The sequence below is a fragment of the Convolutriloba macropyga genome, chromosome 15, assembly GCF_964194025.1.
Source record: "Convolutriloba macropyga chromosome 15, txConMacr16.3, whole genome shotgun sequence".
In the NCBI taxonomy this organism is placed as follows: Eukaryota; Metazoa; Xenacoelomorpha; order Acoela; family Convolutidae; genus Convolutriloba; species Convolutriloba macropyga.
Window position 1 is genome coordinate 8,213,440 of NC_134482.1, and position 22,119 is coordinate 8,235,558.

Consider the following 22,119-nt stretch of genomic DNA (forward strand, 5'->3'; position numbering starts at 1 on the left):
AGGACTCAAAAATCAGCTGTATATATACCCATTATCAGTGTGAAAAAGTCAAGATACAAAACTAATCTTAGCACCGTGATTTATAGTGGGGGTCGCAAGGGTTACCCAATATGGTTTGCTTCTGCAAATCAGTCGCAAAGGGAACCATAAATGGAATGCATTTGCACTTTTCTAAGAATTCATTCACACTTCCGGAGATATCATCATCATTTAATACGTGCTGGGAAGATTTTACATCAATTAATCTAACTCTAATAATAGTTATCTAGATTCACCAATTTGAACCGAATATTGATTCTCAGCACCATTCATTTATATAATTTCTTTGATCAAAATCAAATTGCTTGTCTTGCTAATCTGGTAAGTCAAACTTTCTTTCTAATTCTCACTAAGTTTAAGACTATAGTTTGATCGAAATTCTAACACAACCCAAGTGGCTTTGGCTCACCTACGGAACTCATCCTTGCTGTTAGTTTAACTGCGTACGAATTTCATAAAAACTGTCTTTCTATTATAAAGAGTACTTAAATTTAAACAAAAACACCAAAAAAGCGAATCTTGTAATTTTTCAAATTTCACACATTAAATTATATGCAGGTCCAAAAATTTTTTGCTATATAAAAGCAATAACTGAAGGTTACCTTTGTATTCTGATTTATAACAACAAAAAATACACAAAAAATAGGAAAACAAATAAACGTGCAGAACAAATAAGGAGAAATCGAAAAACATGAAATAGGAAAACAATTAGGCCGCAGGAACCTCAGCGACTGACTGTACAGGCACCATTAGACGCAATTTTAAAAAATTTCCTAGGTTTAACAGTTTTATTAAACCAATCAAACGGAGAAGTACAACTTTCACAAAAAGTTAAAGAACGGCACCAAAATATCCTTCAAGATAAAGCTGATAAAGATCACACTAATTACGTACGGAATTCACGCATTCCTTGTATATCAGAATCTCCAGTTAGTAGAACTTTGGTTGAAAATATTCTCGTTAAGTAGATTATATGTGGAATAAAAGCCGCATTACCAAATTTTCTTATAGATTCAGGAAAAAACATTGAACGATAGACAACTAATTATATGCTTCTTTTCTTGAACTTTTCAAACCGTAGTGCATACTGTTCAGTAAAACCAAACAAATGTTATCACTCAGATTACAATGGGCAATATCACAATCCCTGAACAAATACAATAAAACATTTCGGTGTCCACGTTGACAGAAAACACAGATTTGAACAAGAAAAACAAACGAAAAAAGAGGAAAGCAAATCAAATTATATAATATGCACTTCAAATTGGCATTAAAGATTTGATTAGGAAGTTGATTCTCAACTTTCTTTTGACATGTCACTTGGCCTGTGACCGCAATTATCCACTTTCGAAACCAAAATTTATTCTACATATAGAAAAACAAATGAACGGCAACGTAAAAGAGTGTTTCTTTATTTCGAAAAAAAACATTGATGTTTTACACCATTTAAAAAACAAACATAAAAGTTTACCATACGTTATATAAATTGTTTTCAGCAAATTGAAACAAAAAGTCTTCTTTATTTACTACAAACTGTTACTTGAATTTTTTTTGCTGGTCTTTAATCACTATCTATTTTAAAAACACAGGTTTTAGTCCTCCCTAGTCCTTCGGATAAAGAGTTCTCATCCTTTAAAATATAAAATAACAAGCTTCAAGGCTCCTTCTAACAGTTTTTTACCAGCCTCACTTAAGGAATTTGACCCCAAGATTTTGTAAATACCAATTAGTATCTTCTAACTATTAAAAAATAACGCAAGCGTCTTTTGGAGTGACTAAAGGCCGGTTTTTTGAAAAAATTGCGGTCGAATATCCCCAGTTTTTGAATTTCAAAAAAGGATTTGAAGGTATTTTGAGAACTGGAAATTTATATTTTGAAATAAGTGTTCTCCTTTATCCGAACGACTCTATTACAGCTGATCCTAAAAATTTATGAAACTGAAAACACCGTTACGCAGCCTGATTCAATCACTTCGAAAACAAATAAAAGAACTGTGTTTAATTTCAGAATGAAAATCTCTACAACAGATATATCAAACTCTTTTGTACATTTCATTTCTAATTCTCTGATTAATCAATATTCCTTTACACTCCAAAGGTAAAAGTTTACGTAACGTTTAAGAGTCATCTGATAAATGGTATCAATAAATATCCAATTGTTATTTAATTCAATGTGAAGCTCAAAATTGCATAATAAAGGGTAAGCAAATAGTGATGAACTGGAATCAATGAAAACAAATAGAATTTGCACTCCAATTCAATTGATGAAGCAAACATTAAGTAAACTTAACATTGAAACAAACTCTTTTCGAATTTTAGCGAATAAATATAAACTCTATGTTTAACAATGGGTTTTAATTGTTCCTCAAATAGGAATGAACATGGTTTTTAGTAGAACAAGGGCATTAGCGACGCTATTGTTGAGATAAAAGAAGAGTATCAGATCAACGTTTGTGAAAATCAGATTTTCCTTAGCAAAAGTTTGATTAATTGTGGCATACTTTAGTTTGAATTGCTCGTTTAGTCTTCTCTGGGCTGTAGTTCCCATGTTTTGACAGCACAAGAAGTCTTACAATGTCAAACGTAATGACAATGTAGGGGCTTTTGGACTATTACGGTTTGAACAATAATTTTACCAGGGTTTTATGTTTTTAATTCGAAATAATTGGTTCTTTAATCTGAGATGTAGATTGGATTGTGCTTACTCGGTTCTTGTGCACCTCAACTTGTATTCATATGCCATTTCGAGTGTCCTTTGGATCCTAAACTGTTTATTTATCATACACAAATCAGGTAAAAAGAACAAATTTTTTACATTGAATGTTAAAACCGGCCGTTTGGGGTAGGTGGATAGAAAAATTTTATAAAGAAAAAATTTACAACATCCTTCAGTTCATCTGAAGAGTTAAGATGTTTGCCCTCATATATAGGGATCTGATGACGTCATAACAAATGTTATTGTGGTCGAATTGCTCAAAAATGAAATAATTGATTCCAAAACAAAAGTGAATTGATAGTCAAAATTGGCCAACCACGTTAGCGCCATTGGATAGGCCCAGGGCCACTTAGAACAGCAACCCCCCTTGGAGTACTAGTTTCTAGATTTTTGGAGGTACGATATGTCAAACTTCGCATTTTTTTGATTTTTGTTACTAAGTAAATTTCTTCACTATTTTTAAAGTTTGAAACCGTTATAATTATACACTACTGATAGAAGCACATTCTGAACAGTATCATAGGACACTATGATGTGTAAATAGCAAGCTACTGGGAAGTTGCAAGCAATGCAGTGCTTTGGACTAACAATAGTTTTTCAAAAGAAAGAGAGTTAAAAGAGCCAAAAAAAATGTTAGATTTAAGGTTTAAAGAAAGACAAATTTCAAATTTGTGTTGTTCGACAAAGAGCAAATTTTTGTTGAATTTTTTCGTTTCTTTGTAAACGAAATTGTGATTAGCTGTATTGCAGTGCCAAATGGACTATGTAGAGCAGTATGTGGATCATTTTAGTGTTGTTTTTCTGAGAAATCTACCATAATTACTCATTCCCCACAATTAAAACTCAAACTAAAATGGGCAATATCACAATCCCTGAAAGAATACAAAAAAATTCGTTGTCCACGTTGACAGAATATACAGATTTGAACAAGAAAAACAAACGAAAAACAAAGGAATGCAAACCAAATTATATAATATGCACTTCAAATTGACATTAAAGATTTGATTAGGAGGTTGATTCTCAACTTTCTTTTGACATGTCACTTGGCCTCTGACTGCAATTATCCCTTTTCAAAACCAAAATTTCATTCTAAATATAGAAAAACAAATGAACGGCAACGTAAAAGAGTGTTTCTTTATTTCGAAAAAAAACATTGATGTTTTACACCATTCAAAAAACAAACATAAAAGGTTACCATACGTTATATAAATTGTTTTCAGCAAATTGAAACAAAAAGTCTTTTTTATTTACTACAAACTGTTACTTGATTTTTTTTGCTGGTCTTTAATCACTATCTATTTTAAAAACACAGGTTTTAGTCCTCCCTAGTCCTTCGGATAAAGAGTTCTCATCCTTTAAAATATAAAATTACAAGCTTCAAGGCTCCTTCTAACAGTTTTTTACCAGCCTCACTTAAGGAATTTGACCCCAAGATTTTGTAAATACCAATTAGTATCTTCTAACTATTAAAAAATAACGCAAGCGTCTTTTGAAGTGACTGAAGGCCGGTTTTTTGAATTTAATCCCCAGTTTTTGAATTTAAAAAAAAATTTTAAGGTATTTTGAGAACCGGAATTTTATATTTTGAAATAAGAGTTCTCCTTTATCCGAACGACTCTATTACAGCTGATCCTAAAACTTTATGAAACTGAAAACACCGTTACGCAGCCTGATTCAATCACTTCGAAAACAAATAAAAGAACTGTGTTTAATTTCAGAATGAAAATCTCTAAAACAGATATATCAAACTCTTTTGTACATTTCATTTCTAATTCTCTGATTAATCAATATTCCTTTACACTCCAAAGGTAAAAGAGTCATCTGATAAATGGTATCAATAAATATCCAATTGTTATTTAATTCAATGTGAAGCTCAAAATTGCATAATAAAGGGTAAGCAAATAGTGATGAACTGGAATCAATGAGAACAAATAGAATTTGCACTCCAATTCAATTGATGAAGCAAACATTAAGTAAACTTAACATTGAAACAAACTCATTTCGAATTTTAGCGAATAAATATAAACTTTATGCTTAACAATGGGTTTTAATTGTTCCTCACACAGGAATGAACATGGTTTTTAGTAGAACAAGGGCATTAGCGACGCTATTGATGAGATAAAAGAAGAGTATCAGATCAACGTTTGTGAAAATCAGATTTTCCTTAGCAAAAGTTTGATTAATTGTAGCATATTTTAGTTTGAATAGCTCGCTTAGTCTTCTCTGGGCTGTAGTTCCCATGTTTTGATAGCACAAGAAGTCTTACAATGTCAAACGTAATAACAATGTAGAGGCTTTTAGACTACTACGGTTTGAACAATAACTTTACGACGGTTTAATGTTTTTAGTTGGAAATAATTGATGCATTAATCTAAGAAGGAGATTGGATTGTGTTTACTCGGTTCTTGTGCACCTCAACTTATATTCATATGCCAATTCGAGTGTCCTTTGGATCCTTAACTTTTTATTTATCATGCACAAATCAGGTGAAAAGAACAATTTTTTTTACATTGCAGGTTAAAACCGGCCGCTTGGGGGTAGGTGGATAGAAAAAATTTTTAAAGAAAAAATTTACATTATCCTTCAGTTCATCTGAAGAGTTAAGATGTTTTTCCTCATATATAGGGATCTGGTGACGTCATAACAAATTCTATTGTTGTCGAATTGCTCAAAAATTAAATATTTGGTTCCAAGACGGAAGTGAATTGAAAGTCAAAATTGGCCAACCACGTTAGCACCATTGGATAAGCCAACGTCCACTTAGAACAACAGCACCCCTTGGAGTCCTAGCCTCTAGATTGTGGGAGATACGAGATGTTAAAGTTAGCACTTTGTGGGTTTTTGTTACTAAGTAAATTTCTTCACTATTTTTAAAGTTTGAAACCGTTATAATTATACACTACTGATAGAAGCACATTTTGAACAGTATCATAGGACAACATGATGTGTAAATAGCAAGCTACTTTGAAGTTGCAAGCAATGATCGTAGTAGATTTTTTTGGACTAAAACTAGTTTTTCAAAAGAAAAAGAGTTAAAAGAGCTAAAAAAAAATGTTAGATTTAAGGTTTAAAGAAAAACGAATTTCAAATTTGTGTTGTTCGACAAAGGGCAGTTTTTTGTTGAAGTTTTTCGTTTTTTTGTAAACGAAGTTGTGGTTAGCTGTATTGCAGTGCCAAATGAACTATGTAGAGCAGTATGTGGATCAATTCAGTGTTATTTTTTCTGAAAAATCTACCATAATTACTCATTCCCCACAATTAAATTACCGTTTTTTCGAGTTACCTCCACTTAAGCAAGGTAACTTTATTCTGGTTTTCAGGCCAACCTGCGTAAAGAGAATCATGCAACACTAGTGAACTGCATGAGCAAAAGTGGAGATGCCAGGATTCCCACAAATCTTTTCTTCGTCAGAATCGCTGTCAGGTTAGGAGTTTTCTACTTGTGAACTCAGTTGTTACCGGTTTCTTCCCACACACACACACACACACACACACACACACACACACACACACACACGCGCACACACACACACACACACACACACACACACAAACACACACACACACACACACACACACACACACGCACAACCTTTCTTCCTTAAGGTCTGTACAAATTTTCAACTGCTATCGTGCAAAGTCTTACACGTTTGTTAAGACATTTTCTACATTTTCAACAGAGGGTCACCATCCCATTAAAAGTTGAACTAAGGTCCCATGTACCTGACTTTTGCTCGAGAATGGTCTCTTCATAAATTGAGGTCTAGAAGTTAGGCTCTCACAAAATAGTATTGACAGTTTGCATCAGCCTGTTCTATGTGAACAAATGTTAGAAAATTCTTAAACTTCCTTATTTTTTTTTCGGGTTATTACGAAACAGCGCCCCTACCTTTAATTAATACCGCAATAATTTTTTACAATGTGGCGACAAAGCACAAAGACATTGTATAATTAACAATTAGTATAAGTGTTCCTTTGTCGGCATATCCCAAACTGTAAGGCCCCTTTTTGCATTATTAAGATATGTTTTGTGGAATTAAAGAGGTAAAATGGACTAAATGGTCGACTTCATTTGGTAGGGGCGCTAGCATGTAATAGAAATTTCTACACTTGCCAAGTTGTCTTAGAGACGTGGTATTGATGTTTGCTACAACCCACCAACATCAACACCTGGCCAGGTCAATCACAAAGATGATCCAGGCTCTGGACATCATCAGGTCTGCCGGGGTGGTGGTGGCCATCAACCCACACCAGCTATCACTCGCAGGTATAAGGCCCAAAAGTACCCAGTTTAAATTAAATTTCAATGGGCGCTTTCAACTTTTAAGGACTGCTAAGAGTTTGGCATTGAAACTCAAGCGCCCTAGGCCCTCCCATATTTGCTAGAGTATCGAACAAAAAATGGTTCAGAAAAACTTTTACTTTTGTATTTATTAATCACGAAAAGTTTATTAATTGAACATCCATTTTCGGGGATTTGGTTGTCACTATTGGGTGCCTGCAACCATTTTGCTATATAAAATATATCCACTCAAAACAGAAAAAGCTATCCAGAAACCACTTTGTTTCAACTGTATTTCTCACCCCTTTTTGGATTCTTCATCTTCAAGTTCTAGATCTCAAATCTTGAAGCTCATTATAATAAAAAGAAACTGGGAAACTATTACTAAACAACTTCATTGCAGATAACGGGCTTCAGTATGTAAACACAAAAAAAGCAACATGGACAAATGGAGAAAAATTTTCTTTAATCGACCACTGCTTTATTTCTAAAAATCAAATCTTCGAAACAGATATAATAGAGTCAATACTTGAAAATGATCATTTCACTATTGTATATCAATCATCATTGAAATTAGAATGGAAGCAGCAAAAAACAGAATATTTAATGCGAGATAAAAAGAGATACACAAGAGGTAAGTTTAACCGTGATATTGCTTTGCAAGACTGGTCACTTATGTATAAAATCATTGGAGCAAATGAAGTTTTTCATAAATTTATTGAAATTTTTCAAAATGTTTTAAATAGTCACGCACCTTTGAAAAATATAGAAGTGAAAACAAAAAAGGAGCACAAAAAATGGCTATCAAAAGAGCTGCGTAGTCTCATTAATGAAAAGCATCGTGTATTCAATGAATGGAAAAAATATCCTAGTCAAGTGCTCTTTAACAGTTACAAAGTACTTAGAAACAATGTTAATAGAAAATTGCGTCAGGCATCTGACGATTATACAAAACAATTTTTCGAGAATCTCCCAACTTCAAAAGAACAATGGAAATTTATCAAGAACAAAAATAACTCAAATAAACAGACAGCAAAAATTGCAAAGCTGAAAGAAGGCCATAACCTAATGTCAGATGAAAAAAGCATTGCTAACTGTTTGAATAATTGTTTTACCCGTCTTGGACTTTACAAGGGCGAAATAATTGCTCCTAAGTTGCCTTCCTTTAATTTTAAGGGAAATGAATTCAAAATCAGTCCGGTAACCAGAAGAGAACTATACAAAGTTATTGACAAACTACCAACATAAAAATCAGCAGGACCAGGGTATATACCATCTTGGGCATTGAAAAATTTGTAAGTTGTCCATTGGAACCCATTTACAGTTTGCTATTAATGAGTGTATAAACGCAAACACATTCCCTGATATTTTAAAAGAAGCCTATGTCAATCCCATCTATAAGAAAGGAGACAGGCGTAAACCTGAAAACTATCGACCAATTTCGGTCACTCCAACGTTAGCAAAAAATTTTTGAAAAGCTTCTCTTGGAGCAAATGTCAGAACATTTAGATATGAACAATAAAATTAACAAAAATCAATTTGGTTTCCAAAAACAAAAGTCGTGTCTTCATACATTATTTGAACTGACAGAGAAAATAAATCATTATGTTCAAGAAAAAGATATAGTCTTAACAACATTTTGGATTTAGCGAAAGCTTTTAACTCAATATCCTTGGATATTTTTCATCAGAAAAATTGAAAAATATGGTTTTGGAGAAAACGCAAGAGTGTTATTGAATTCGTTTCTAACTAACAGGAAACAGTGTGTTGGAAACGGAATATTTGAATCCGACTGGACAATTATAAATCATGGTGTTCCACAAGGTACTGTACTAGGACCACTAGTATTCATGCTTTATGTAAATGACATCGGTGAGGAGATAGGGAAAAGTTCGAATGTATTACAATTTGCGGATGACACAGCAATTTTATGTCATGAAAAAAATGAACAGTGTTTAGAAGCAAAGGCTTAAAAAATATTGATGGAAACTGAGCAATATATGAAACAAAACAAGTTAACTCTAAATGAAGGGAAAACAGAAATAATGGTTTTCAAAATTGAAAAGTTACCAACTGTCAAGTGCGTTGAATTTAATAGTCATTCATTGAAACCAACAGTTGAATGCAGATACTTAGGTTTTATTCTTGACAAAGAGTTGACATACCAAAAACAACTTAATAATGTGATCAGTAAAGTGACTTTAGCTATCAGATCAATTTATTTGGTACGCAATCAAATACCTTTAAAGGCTCGAATAAATCTCTTTAGATCACTTGTTTTATCGCATTTAGAATTTAGTGCAATATTTTTTCAAAGTTTGCCGTCCTACTCAATTGACAGAATAAACAAACAAATTAGATGGGGCATAAAATTTGCTTTTCTCGAACAAATTATGACAGTGCTCATAAACTACTTCTTGAAAATAAAATACTTCCCGCAGAACTTCAAATAGCAAAAACTTCATTCAATAGACTTTTCGATATTGTCCAACAAACAAATATACAAGACCAGAAAAAATACAGAATAATCGGAGACGTTGAAATTAAAGTTAATAATCGGATATATGATTTTTCTATCACAACAAAATGTAAATCATAATGGAGTCAAAATTCAGTTATAAGAAACTTTGTTCGGAAATAGAATAATATTCCAAGAGCTCTAAGAAAGGAAAAATCAAAGAAAAAATTTAATAAAGAATTAAAGGAATAGATGCAAAAAAAAGACACGAACGAGTTCCAATGGACAAAAAAATTGAAGGCTTTAAAAGTTTATTTTTTTAAAATAATTCACGAGAACTAGAAACTGAACCTTAGTTTTTTATTATGATTATTATGTTTAGTTATTCAAGGGAAAGATGTAGTATGTTTGATTTATAATATAACAACATGTAACTTTAACCTTGGGGTTATTCGAATTTACATGTTTGAGATTTAAAAAAAAATCATCGCATCTGAACTTAATCGAGTTCTAAATTTTCCTGAATTCCGTTTAACTTGTTTTCATGGTGTGATCTTGTTTGGTTGTTTGTTTGTTTGTGTTTGTTTGTTTGTTTGTTTGTTGTTTACCAGGTATGCAGCAGACCCATGACGAGATTACGAATGTGTTCAACGAGGATGATAAACACTGTAGAGAGATCCAGCACTTCTGGGGCAACTGTTGCAACAGGGGACTGGGCACCCATCTCTCCCAGTTGAACAGCGTCCAGTTCGGAGACAGACTCGGCCAACCAGTCACTGAACAACTTGGTAAGTCACAAGATATTTTGATGACTTCTTGACAAGCGCTTAATCGGGGGGGGGGGGGGTGGGGTGGGGTGGGGTGGGGGGTGGGGGGGGGTACAATTTTGGTGGCTAGGCCGTTGGCTGATAGTAACCATTTGACTTTTACTTCTGTGTATTTCAGACAGTGCCCTGGAAAACTACCAGAACTGTCTGAAAAGATTGTACGAGAAGGTGTTTTTGGGTTCCACATTTGGGATGCCGAATGTTAAGCCAGAAGACTTCAGGGAGTTCTGTGCCCAAATATCTCTCAACTTCATGACCAGGGTCAGGTTAGAACGAATAAAATGAAACCGGTAACCATATTTTGACACGCTAATTATGTGCACGTTACATGGTACCAAGTAAATTTGATTCAACTCAAGAGTCTGCAGTGAACTCGAACTTTATCCTCAGCCCCAAATTCCTCCCTTGCAGCCTAAGTATAGGCGAAATCAGAGCGCATATACTCCGGCGTACGCCGGAGGTATGCGGTAATAATCAGAAAATGGAACTATAGCACAGAAAGTTTCTCTTTTTTTCATTCGATTCAAATGATCGAATGAAAAAATAAGAGAAACTTTTATGGCCCGACCAATAGACCAAATTCAAAGTAAAGCATTCAACTAAGAGATAAGGCTAAAACTGAAAACATCGCAGAAGGATACAGGAAAAAACCGTTTTCAGTATCCCAAACAAACCATTGTTTCGAAAGCAAAAAATATCGATGAATAAAATTAACAAATTAAAAAATAACACATATTTAATGGGCAAAAAATACTTGCCTCTATGATGGCAAAGTCATTAAAAGTAATTAGGAGCTCCAAAATTTTACGTAAAATATATGTTAATGCCGTCAGCACCGAATGCTTGCAAATATTAGCGAATTGGTTGATTAGTTGCAGGAAAAACGGGAAACTGATTATAGATGTTCACGTGCAAATAAAAAAAGGCTTCCTTATTCTGTAGTTCAACAGGTCCAAACAGGGACAAGAGTTCAAAATGCCCAAAATAATTGGAAAAAACTTGCAACATTTACGACAATTTTTGTTTTCGTTATGCATCCCAGTGTTGCTTAACCCATGATTATCTCGCCAGACGCTGAGGTAAATTTAACTTGGAAACTAAGAGAGGCATTGCCTTACATATAGAAGACATTTTTTCAAAAAAGAAGAAAAAATGCCAGAAGTTTTTCTATTAGCAAAAGTGAATGCATTTTAGTGCTAAATTTTTTTTTCGTTATTAGCATACATATTATACACATTAATCTCATAAATGATAAAAAAAACTAAAAGAGCTGTGGAATAAGCCGAAGACCAATTCATCCCAAAAACATCAATAAAAATATGAGAAACAGCACAATTGTTTTCGCCCTGAAGACAATTCTTCGGGCCCCCAATCAAATGAAACTTGGTAAATCTTGATACGAAACATACTAAATCTTGTTATATCTTGCCATGATCTTGCCATGGTACTTACCAAGAAAACATCGATGTAGGAGCTTGCAAATTCTTGCATGGTTGGCAAGAAACAAGATCGTGGCAGGATTTCCAAGAAAGAATAACCATGACATGGCAAGATATATCAAGTATTAATAATTCAATAGCACCCAAAACAAGATGTAGCAGGATATCATAATATTAAGCAAGAAATATCACGAATTAGCGAGAATTATTAAGAATTATCAAAAATTATCAAGGATGTTGGGAAATACTGCTACCGTTAGTTTATTAATTAATAAATGAGCTTCAATCCTTATAAGTCACATAAATTTAGCAAGGTGGGGCTCTGTTGCAGCCCATTACGTTCCAGGGTGATTTAACTTGGCGTTGGCAATAAACAGATAAACACATCTGAAAAAAGGACAGCGATAACGAAAAAAAAGGACAGCGATAACGAAATTCTGGGGGATTTGGAAAATGAACTGGCGTCATTTTTTGCATCTGGAGAGCATTGGTCCAAATTGCTCTTAATTGCATTGAACACAGAGGCAAATCTTTCGCCAGCTTTGTTTTTTTTTGTGATAATTCAGTTTTTATTATTTATCATTAAAAGGCCCAAGAAGTATTTGTATCAACGACGCGCAAGAAAGAAATTAAACTGCTGAACTCAATTCAAAAATTGCAAAACTCAACAGATTTTGCGATCTGACAGATGAAAAACAGCTAACAACTTCTCTATCATGCAAATTTGAAGACAGCTGAAAGTGGAAGAAGTTTAATGAAAATTTTCTGCTACCGAAAGTTATCTTTTTGAAAAATTAAAAATTTTGACTGGAATCGACTATATGACTTTTTTACATTTTCGAGGCTTTTTCAAAGGCAACTGTTTTTGGACAAACGTATCTAGAATATAGTGGCAATTTACCATAACTTTCACAGTAGGTTGCTTTTGCAAAACTGACGAAAAGTCGCATTTGAAAAAATTCCGTGCCGTCATTACTCCGCAGTTTTCAAAATCAATAAATGAAAAACAACTAAGTAACCAGGTGAGCGCAGTGCTATTTAAAAAGACTTTTAGCGGCAGCCAGGTCTCGTGAATGAAATTTTTATGCTCCAGTGTTTTTCTTTCAGCAGCCAAAATTAATTTCTTTTTCATGCGTAGACAGTTTCCTTGCGTAGGCACGCTCATTTTTTTTGTTCAACCTTCAATAAGCGGTGAGATCTTTGCCAGGCGCACGTGAATTATTGAGAACTGCCAATTTTGATGAAATCAAAACTTAATGTTGATTCCTATGTACAGTTTAGGGTTCGGAAAGGGTTCTATGTTTCATGGTAGCAAAAGAAGATTTGTGAAACAAATCTCACAAAAGTTTCAAGCTGTTGCCGAGGCAGGTTAGACCAGATACATGGTACTAAATGCAACTATGATACGAACTTTTTGTAGGGACCACCAACTCACATCAGTTAAACAAGTTAACAAGCTTTGTTCTCTGACGTTCAATCACTGCACCATCATCACACACGGTCAAAATTAACCCAATTGTTAAAGTTTTAGTAATCTGTAGTTGTGATTGTTAATTTTTTAGTCAACATAAAAATTTAAGCTATGATTCTATGCACCTGAGACATCATCCTATAGACAACCTTCTAGACACTAATGAAAAGTATTTTTTTAAAGCAATTCGAGGGCATGCTTGTCTTTATTTGTAGGAAACAATTTCAATGCGATCATGCCGAAATAAGATCGGCTTTATTCACTTTTCAGGAGTGAGCATGGATCCAGAAAAGACTTCCACAATTTCATCCAGGGAAGAGTTGCCTCATTCAAAGTCATTCTGAACACATTCCCAGTCACGCACCCAGGACTCATACACTTCGTGCACGTGAACAGGGCAACCAATCAGATCACTGCGCCCCGACTTTCAGAAGACAGGAACAGGTAAGGTACTTGGGTGAATTTCAAGGTCATGGTAGGTTTAGTGGGTTAATAGTAAATCATTGGGATACAAGCTAACTACACAGTCAATGAATTTCTCACGCCTCAAAAAATCAGCATTGAATTGAAACTGAACATCTCAAGCAAAAATTTGAGTTTTATTCTATTAATTTTTGAAAGTTTGATATTCGCTTAAAAATATATGCATTCTTTTGGCACATGATTATATCATAGCATGCGCTGAATTCATTTAAAAAGGTTGTCAAGATTTGAAAATTGAATAACGCAATTCTTACAATAACTTTATTGTGAGCATGAAATTGCATTTAATTAATCTGCAGGATAAAATTTATGTACAAAATGGGTGATTCAAATTTCAAATTTCTACAAGCAACTTTTTAACAAATCCAGTGTAAAGTTTTGCTCACATATGGACTGATGAATTTTATAATAAATTAATCACACCAAGACTTACCTCAAAACTTTCTCCGGAATTCTTTTTTCTCAAACTTTTTGGTTAAATGGTTTTTGCAGAGCTCTAATGAAACATTTCTACTCATTCGTGGCTAAATGCAGACAACTGTTGACAAGGAGAGCATCCTACGCAGTTTGGAAGGACAATCAGTTCACATACAGCTACTCAATTTCATTCGAAAACAGACAGTACCTCGACAAAGTCGGATCAGACAAGGTACACACTCTATTCACAATAATTTCTGTGTCCTCAATGTTTATAAAGAGCTCCCTTGTCATTAGCGATTGCCGTTTGTAATCTATAAAATCATGCAATCTATATCAAACTGGGACTATAAGTAAAAGCCTCCTCATGAGCAAAAGACTCAAAAATTTCGGATCAATCTTTCAAAATCATTTAACACAAATTCAGATCAATTTTTGTTTAAGAAGATGTCGTTTAATGTGTTCAAAAAGTCGTTTACTTTAAATAAAAAAATGCCTGAGTTACCACAAAATGCAAAGCTTATAAGATCCTACAAATTCCTTCATAAATTTATTAGTTAATACAATAATCTTAGAAGATCTTATGAAAAGAATTTTAAGGCTCACCTTCATCTCGTAGGATCTTGAAACATTTTTCATATTATTTTTTTCTTACTGGTTCCATAAACTATCAGATACTTTTAAGCTACGCAGTTTTTGAAGATCTTAGAAGAACTGTTTTACGAAAAAAGTTTTGTTTGAATTGTAAGTTTGAATTTTCAATCGCAGCCTAGACGTAAAACTGTCTTTTGTTGAAAAACAGTTTCAAGAGATCAAACAAGTAGTTTTTAATGTCAGCTATTAAAATAATTCTCCAATTATTTTATCAAAATCTCAAAACTGCATAATAGTTTTTGAGAATTTTGTGAAGGAAAAATATTGTTATGCCGTTTCAATTATGATATTTGAAATTTTGCAGCAAAACTTTTTTTTAGCAAATAAACGTTTTTCATTGAGAGCATGCGATAGAAAAATTGTTCAACGGATAAAGATTTTGAACCAATCATAATTGTTTTCAAAAAGACGCCTGATTTTATAAGATTTGCAGCTTTATTCTACAAAGTTCTGATACGATCTTATGTGATCCTTGCCTAAAGCTCATGTCTTATAAGATCTTAAAAGAAGAAGCATATAGTTTCGAGTCCTATTGAAATGGGCATATGTAATAACAACTCTCGATGTTGATCTTATGTCTTCTAATTTTTGCTTCATCTTTTAAAATATTACAAGATATGCTCCATATTATAAGATCTGCTAAGATGTGATCTATGTTATGTGATATAATGAGATATGATCTGTTATCTAAGCAAGATTTTTATTGGAGTCGCATTTGCCAGGTGACAGTAAAAACCACTAGTTCTTGGTTTGATATTGAAGAAAGCATCTGCTCATGTTTTAAATCAATAAACAATTTTAACACAAAGTTTTTTTATCTAAAAATAAAATTATTTCCAAAAAACTTAAACAAATTACCAAAAATGATAAAAATTAAAGATGATTGATGTCATGTACATGCTCCAGCCCGAACAAAAACAGTACAATATTGGGGGAAAACCACAACATTGAAATTATTTTTAAAAAATGTTTAGAAGTAACATAACTCTGAGTTGAAGTAGAAACTGTAATAAAGTTGGTGCAATCTCAAATAAAATCTTTTGGAACCTCCGAATTGTTTTTAATATTAAAAAATATTTGAGGGCCCTTGGGTACTTCTTTTACATTTTGTGAAGTAACGAAAATCTGTATTTGAATTTGGACCAATTTTATAATCATTTTTTTTTTAAAGTAGAATTACAATGAAGCCTCGCTGGTGTAAAAAATATAAAAAGAGGATGTATTGAGCAAGTCATTACTGAGGAAAATGCTTATTGTTCAGCAATGTACGTTTTCCTGGGTTTTGACAAAGGGGATAACAACGTGTATTTTAAAGGCAATATCGGAAGAACAAATGGACAACATTCTGGACGACAGACCAGTTGGGTTCCTATCTTACAATACATACCACCAGCTGAAACACTCTCTCTTCCCTGGGAAAAAACCGGGATTCGACAACATAGTTGCAACTGAGACATTCTGCATTCACTTGCAGGAATTGCCTACTGGGTTTGCTCTGAGACAGAACAGGAAGATATCAGACAATGTGTGGGATGCGTGTTATAGAAAAGGAATATCGCTGGCCTGAATTTGAGAGAAATTGATTTATGAAATTAGTATAGTTTGATTGTGAAAAATTGGAATTAATAAATTGCTGGTTTGGTTTCATTACAATTTTGACGCTTAGAACCTTAAATCTGTATAAAAATTAATTGAAACATTGATGCAAAACTGATTATTTAAATTGCTGAGAAAAAAGTAGAACGCATCCGACCGCTTGATATAATGGCTAACTAAAAATTAAACCAAAGTTAGTTTTTTGCGTCATTTGGGTATATGTCAGCTGCATGATTATTTCCATCGACAAAAAAGTATTTTTTCTTAAAAAACAACCAGTTTCATTTATTGTTTTTAATAGCCGCACAGCGATAGCTGGGGCTATTATTGGCCTTCTCTTGGTTTTTTACGACTCGAAGAGGAGTGATGGCTTTCTCTCGGTCTTTTTTACAGGAAGTAGATTTGTTCACGCAGCATTTTGACCTAAAAGCAAATGTGAGAAAAGCTGTCTCGGTGAACAAATTTTCGCTAAGCGAGAGAAGTTTTTTGATCATGCGCTGCGTTTATTGAATGACTTTTTGACTTTGAAAGTAGTTTTTGACAATTGCACAAATAGATAACCGTTTTTAGCCGTTTTTTCGTCTAAGTGGCCCAATTGTTTTGCTTTTAAATTAATTTTCTGTACAAATAAATTTTATTCGATATTATAGTGAAATGTCAATCTCAGAAATTGATACCAAAGTGTATTGCAGAGCCTGAAAATGCGTTTCAAGTTGAAAATTGGCACATAATTCTTGATTTTTTAGTTAATTTTTGGCTATTTTTAATATTAATTTCTTCTTTTTTGGAAATTTTAACTGTATTTTTGTCAAAAATCAGTTAATATGGCAACTTCTCTTTGATAATTCCTATACCCAACGCCTCATTCTACCTCGATGTAATTTTGGTTTTATGAAATTGTACATATGCTAATCCGATTTTGGTAATTATTTTCCAATTTTCGTCAGTTTTTTGTTTGTATTTTGGTTGTAATTGCTAGAAATAGTTTTTTTGTGCAACATGACGGGCTTTAATTTCGTTTCAATAAAAATTCAATCGTTTTTTGGCGTTAAGTTTTCAAAAAACAGTTAGAACTTTTTCATAAATGCAGTCTTAATTTAAAAGTTCTTTGACCAATTCTTTTGCAAAATGTTTCAATGTTTCTTATTTATGAATTCCTTTTTTTCAAATTTTTTGTTCTCTTCAGGAGGATAGATCTTTGTATCGGATGACTTGTTATCTTTTCTATGTCTTGAATGCTGAACAACGAAATGAACTCGTTTTTCTTGAATTTTTTAAATTGATTTTTAACTTTCAAAATTCAAGAATGTCTTTATTTCGGTGTTCCGTATATTGTGCCCATATTTAAAATGTAGTTAATTTTTTCCTGGCACCTACATTTATTTTCGGTATATGGATTTTTTAGTAGTAAAAAAATGAAAGATTTCAGCTTTTTCTCAGATTTTCGTCATTTCTTTGATTTGCACTTGATTTCATTCAAGTTAAGGCAGTACTGAGAGTTTGATAGCAAGCTTTTTCCAAAATGTTTACTTATGACTAATTACTACAGCTTTCTTCCGGCCTTGGTATTAATTTAAACGATTTTTTTCTTTGAATATTCTTCTGCTGCTTATGTCTTTTCTATGATCAATTTTTTTTTTGAATTGGTATGAAATCATGTTGTCTAGCTTATGTACAACAAGAAACAGGTGTGTGTTGTTTTTTGTCTTAATTGCAGTGATTAGAAGTATAATTATACGTGTTTTCTGATTCTTAAAATTGAATTTTCTTTTTTGAAAAGATTTAACTAAGTTTCTAAGATTATTGTCTGCATTTGCTTTCGCGACCTTTTTCAGATTATAATCATGAATTATTTGAGGACTATTAATAGCCTTGTCACCTTTTTCAGACTATCAGGTTTTGGGCCAACTTAATTAATTTGGATTTTTTAACGTTATCAAACGTTTTCAATAATATAAAATTTTGCTGCATTTTGTATCTCTTGTTGACAGTGGTTTAAGTTTCACCAATTTTTAGAGCAGACCCGGAAAGGTAGTGAGTTAATAGTTTAATACAAAAGTTAGTGGCTGCCGTTGCAATTACGATTTTTTTAGTGAAATTCTGACGCATCGTATCGCTTCCGGAATTCTTCCGGCTATATTTTTTTATTTCGCCGTCATGATTTTTGTTACGACCATATGACGTCACAGCCACTTTTCGTTCATTAGTTCATGCAACTTCAACTGAATTCCATGCGTGACGTCATTTTTCGCTATTAGTGGAGCAAACTTTTTTCTTCATTAAATTTTTGGTCACACTTGACTTACCTCACTCTCAAAAATGACTTCCTCGCTTTAAAATTGACTTTTATTTAATTTAATTCAAAGAGATAAGGTCAAATGGGTGTGTGTCACTCTAAATGAAGGGTATTTGAGATCAGCAAATATAGGCAGCAATAACTTATACAGATTTTTAATCAAAATATAACAAATCAGCCTTCAATGAAAAGACAATTTTTTTTGGTCTGTCTTTTTTACTGTTTTTTTAGACTGCCGATCTACGAATATATTGCGGCTCTTTTTGGCAATCTGCCAGCTATGTTTATTTTTGAGTTTTTGCTGCAACTTTGACTTCTCTTTGAATGTTGACGTCCCAAACATCAACTAATTTTTTGCGGGTGACGACTACCCACGTTTAGTTGCGTGACCCTAGACCGCTCTGATCAGACCATTTCCCAGATTTTGCTTGCCCTCTTATCAGATCATCATGCGACCACAAGCCCTCTGATCAAACCGTCATGCAACCCAAATCCGTCGTGCAACCCAAATCTTATCAGACTATCGTGGGACCCAAAATTTTTTGCGACTCAAGGGCGACCAACGCTCCCCCTGATCAGACCATTCATGAATACATGATATATTCCGTTATTATTTGTTTGAATTATTCAATTCCAACCTATATACTACTCAACTTAAAATTTAATAATTTAGTATCTCTTGTTAAGCTTAGGACTAAACTAATTGACAAAAAAAATATAAACAGAAATCATTTTGAAGTTCCCGCAATTTTTCTTTTGAGTCTTCAAAAACAGTGATTAAAAACTGCAGTCAAATAAAAATGGTGAGTTAATGCTCTGTGGTCAGATTTTGGTCTCTGACCGGACCGTGGTGCGACCATTGTCCAGACTTTTGTGCAGTTTATGATCAGACTCTAGTGGGACTTTGCCCCCTGATCAGACCGCAGCGCGATCATTGTCCAGACCATTTCCCAGACTTTGCCCTCTGATCAGACCATAGTGCGATCATTGTCCAGACAATCGTGCAACTCATTCGCAGACCATGCATTTTAGGTCACATAACACTACCAATATGCGACCCAAATAGTCTGATCAGAGCAGTCTAATGTCCTACACCTAAACCTGGGAAATGTCAGATCTTTTAATATTTTCAACAAACTGCACAAAATTTTAATTAAAATCGAATAGCCAATAAATACCGCGAAGAAGTGTCATCCGATGGAAGTACCTAAACTGAATAAAACCAAGTGCGGGTTTTCACTTTTGAGTTATTTTTGATTGTTTGTGAGTGCGGTGTTGTGATCGGTTCGCACAGAATGAATACAGATCAACTTGTTCTGCAGATGACAACATAGTTGGTGAATGCAAAGTCTGCTTCTTGTTTTTGATGCATAAGCCATGCCTAATTTTCAAACTGTCAATTCCTAGCCAGAAAAGCAATTGTGAGCGCAAGGAAAGCAAAGGAAGAGTTGCTCAGTGGGTAAAATAGCAGACTGACAACCTCGAGGACAGTGGATCGAAACCCCTGAGGGGACATTTTTTGCGCCCATGAAACATTTCCAAGCTACAGCCCCTAAAATCCCTCCCCCGCTTGTAGTTAAAGAGTAATTCATCCGACTTTAGTCGGTTGATGTTTTACATAAATAAACAATCATGTTCAATTTTGTTGATCTTTAGTAAACTATAAATGAGCTTCGATGTTTTGTAAAGATCATGAGTGTGTCCTAAACGCTTCTTGTAATAATAAGAAAAAATAAGAAAGCTTCCTGTAATAATAAATAAGAAAATATCTTCGCAAAAATTATTTTTAAAATGGGCTATCATCTTTCTAAAAAGTTTGCATGAAAAATTGTAGGACTGCCTCTTGTGTCACTATTCAATTCGAATAAAACGGTCAAAAGTCTAGTCTCTGCAATCACGGAGTCAACATGTTGTTTGCCTTGAAAAATTCTCAAAAGTAATATCCCCGCCTACGTGAACCCGCATCGCTGCCTTTTCTGCAATGCTCTGGAGATCGCAAAAATTTGTGAACAAGACTAGTGACAGAGGAATTGGCCGCTAATAGCCAAAGAGGACCAAAACTTGCTTCAAGTTAGCATGTGGTCGGGTACAGAGGGTGAAGCGACAGGAGTGACAGGGGGTCTCTTTGTGGGGCTCATTGTTCATGCAATAGGGTTTGGGCACGCAAATAGTGTGGAGGCCATTGAAGCTGTAATGGGAAATCTGAGAACCATTTTTTGCATTCAAAAATTTTCACCTGTCAAAAAGGCTAGACGAAACTTGTGGGCTGTGAAGTGTTGCGAAACTTTTGGCCATTAAAATGTGGCATGTAGACAATAAGAACCAGAAGAGAGTGTCGTTTGGTAATTGAGAGCATCTCCGTCTAATGAACTGAATTTATAGTTGTTAGAGCGTTCTCTTTCTCTGTAAAAAAACCCAATTGGTTGAAAACATAAAACGTTTATAATAGAATTAGATTTTTTGTTTGAGTACATTAACTAGAAGGTCTCAATTACTGATCTGTAACGTGTGCTTTCGATTTCAAAAACTGTCAAAATTTTATAAAATTGATTTCTACAAAAGGTTTTTAACTAAATTTAACTTAAAAAATTGATTTATTAATTTAAATGGCAATGATTTTGTCTCCCTTGAATTTGGGGAAAAATCAAAAAGAAACGAAAACAGATGTTTGATTCATCAAAATGATTCACGAAGTTACTCAATTGCTATTCAGTCGCAAACAGACCAGTCGGAAGCATTAGTGTCTAACTTTGTTGCAGCCTCACAAACTTTTGTGACATCTTGGAGGAAGTAAAAACGTTTTAAGCCACTTTTACAGAAAATTGTCCCAATTTTAAGGAATCGAAGATGTTTTAATGTTCAACAGGCCAAAATATATTGGTCACGATATCTATGAAATTTTTAAAAGATATCAGGCTTTCATAGAAATATGGAGAACGGAACTCTAACTTGTAAGGACCAACTCATTCCTATCTTGGTATGTTTCTTGCGTCACATTTACATGGTCAAATGTTCCGTTTTTAATCTATATTTCACATTGATCATAATAACCCGATAACTAAAAAATTCATCCCAAACAATTACGCTGCAACCAACTGTTGAGTTGCATGTGGTATATAGGAGACTCGGTGTCAGAAAGGGAATAAATTTGATAATTTTTTAATCCTGCCAGTAATTTTTTAATGGTTTTTTGGTGCGACCTTGGTCCTTGAAAAAATGTAAAATCAACAGAAGTCAATTTTTGGCCTTATTTACTTTTTTTAGCAATCGACTGCATTGATTTTTTGTCTGTAAGCTACTTCTCTTTGGCATCGATTATTTTGCTTCAGTTGCAACACAAAACGTAGTCTCATTAGAAGCAGAACAATATGATCACTTTCGGAGGAAACAAAAAAAAAATCTAACTTTTTCAGCAATTGCCGATATGTTAGATGTTCAACA

General features: G+C 33.7%; 1 protein-coding gene across 1 annotated transcript in view; it reads left to right on the forward strand.

Moving 5' to 3' along the window:
• Positions 1 to 16,487, forward strand: part of LOC142354519 (uncharacterized) — a 112,355-nt gene extending 95,868 nt beyond the window's left edge. The window contains exons 10-16 of the mRNA XM_075406842.1: positions 6,076 to 6,179; positions 6,883 to 7,022; positions 10,107 to 10,283; positions 10,441 to 10,588; positions 13,503 to 13,676; positions 14,208 to 14,364; positions 16,102 to 16,487. Coding sequence (XP_075262957.1) covers positions 6,076 to 6,179; positions 6,883 to 7,022; positions 10,107 to 10,283; positions 10,441 to 10,588; positions 13,503 to 13,676; positions 14,208 to 14,364; positions 16,102 to 16,353 — 1,152 coding nt within the window. The 3' untranslated portion in view covers positions 16,354 to 16,487. The remainder of the gene's footprint in view (positions 1 to 6,075; positions 6,180 to 6,882; positions 7,023 to 10,106; positions 10,284 to 10,440; positions 10,589 to 13,502; positions 13,677 to 14,207; positions 14,365 to 16,101) is intronic.
• Positions 16,488 to 22,119: the final 5,632 nt, after the last annotated feature.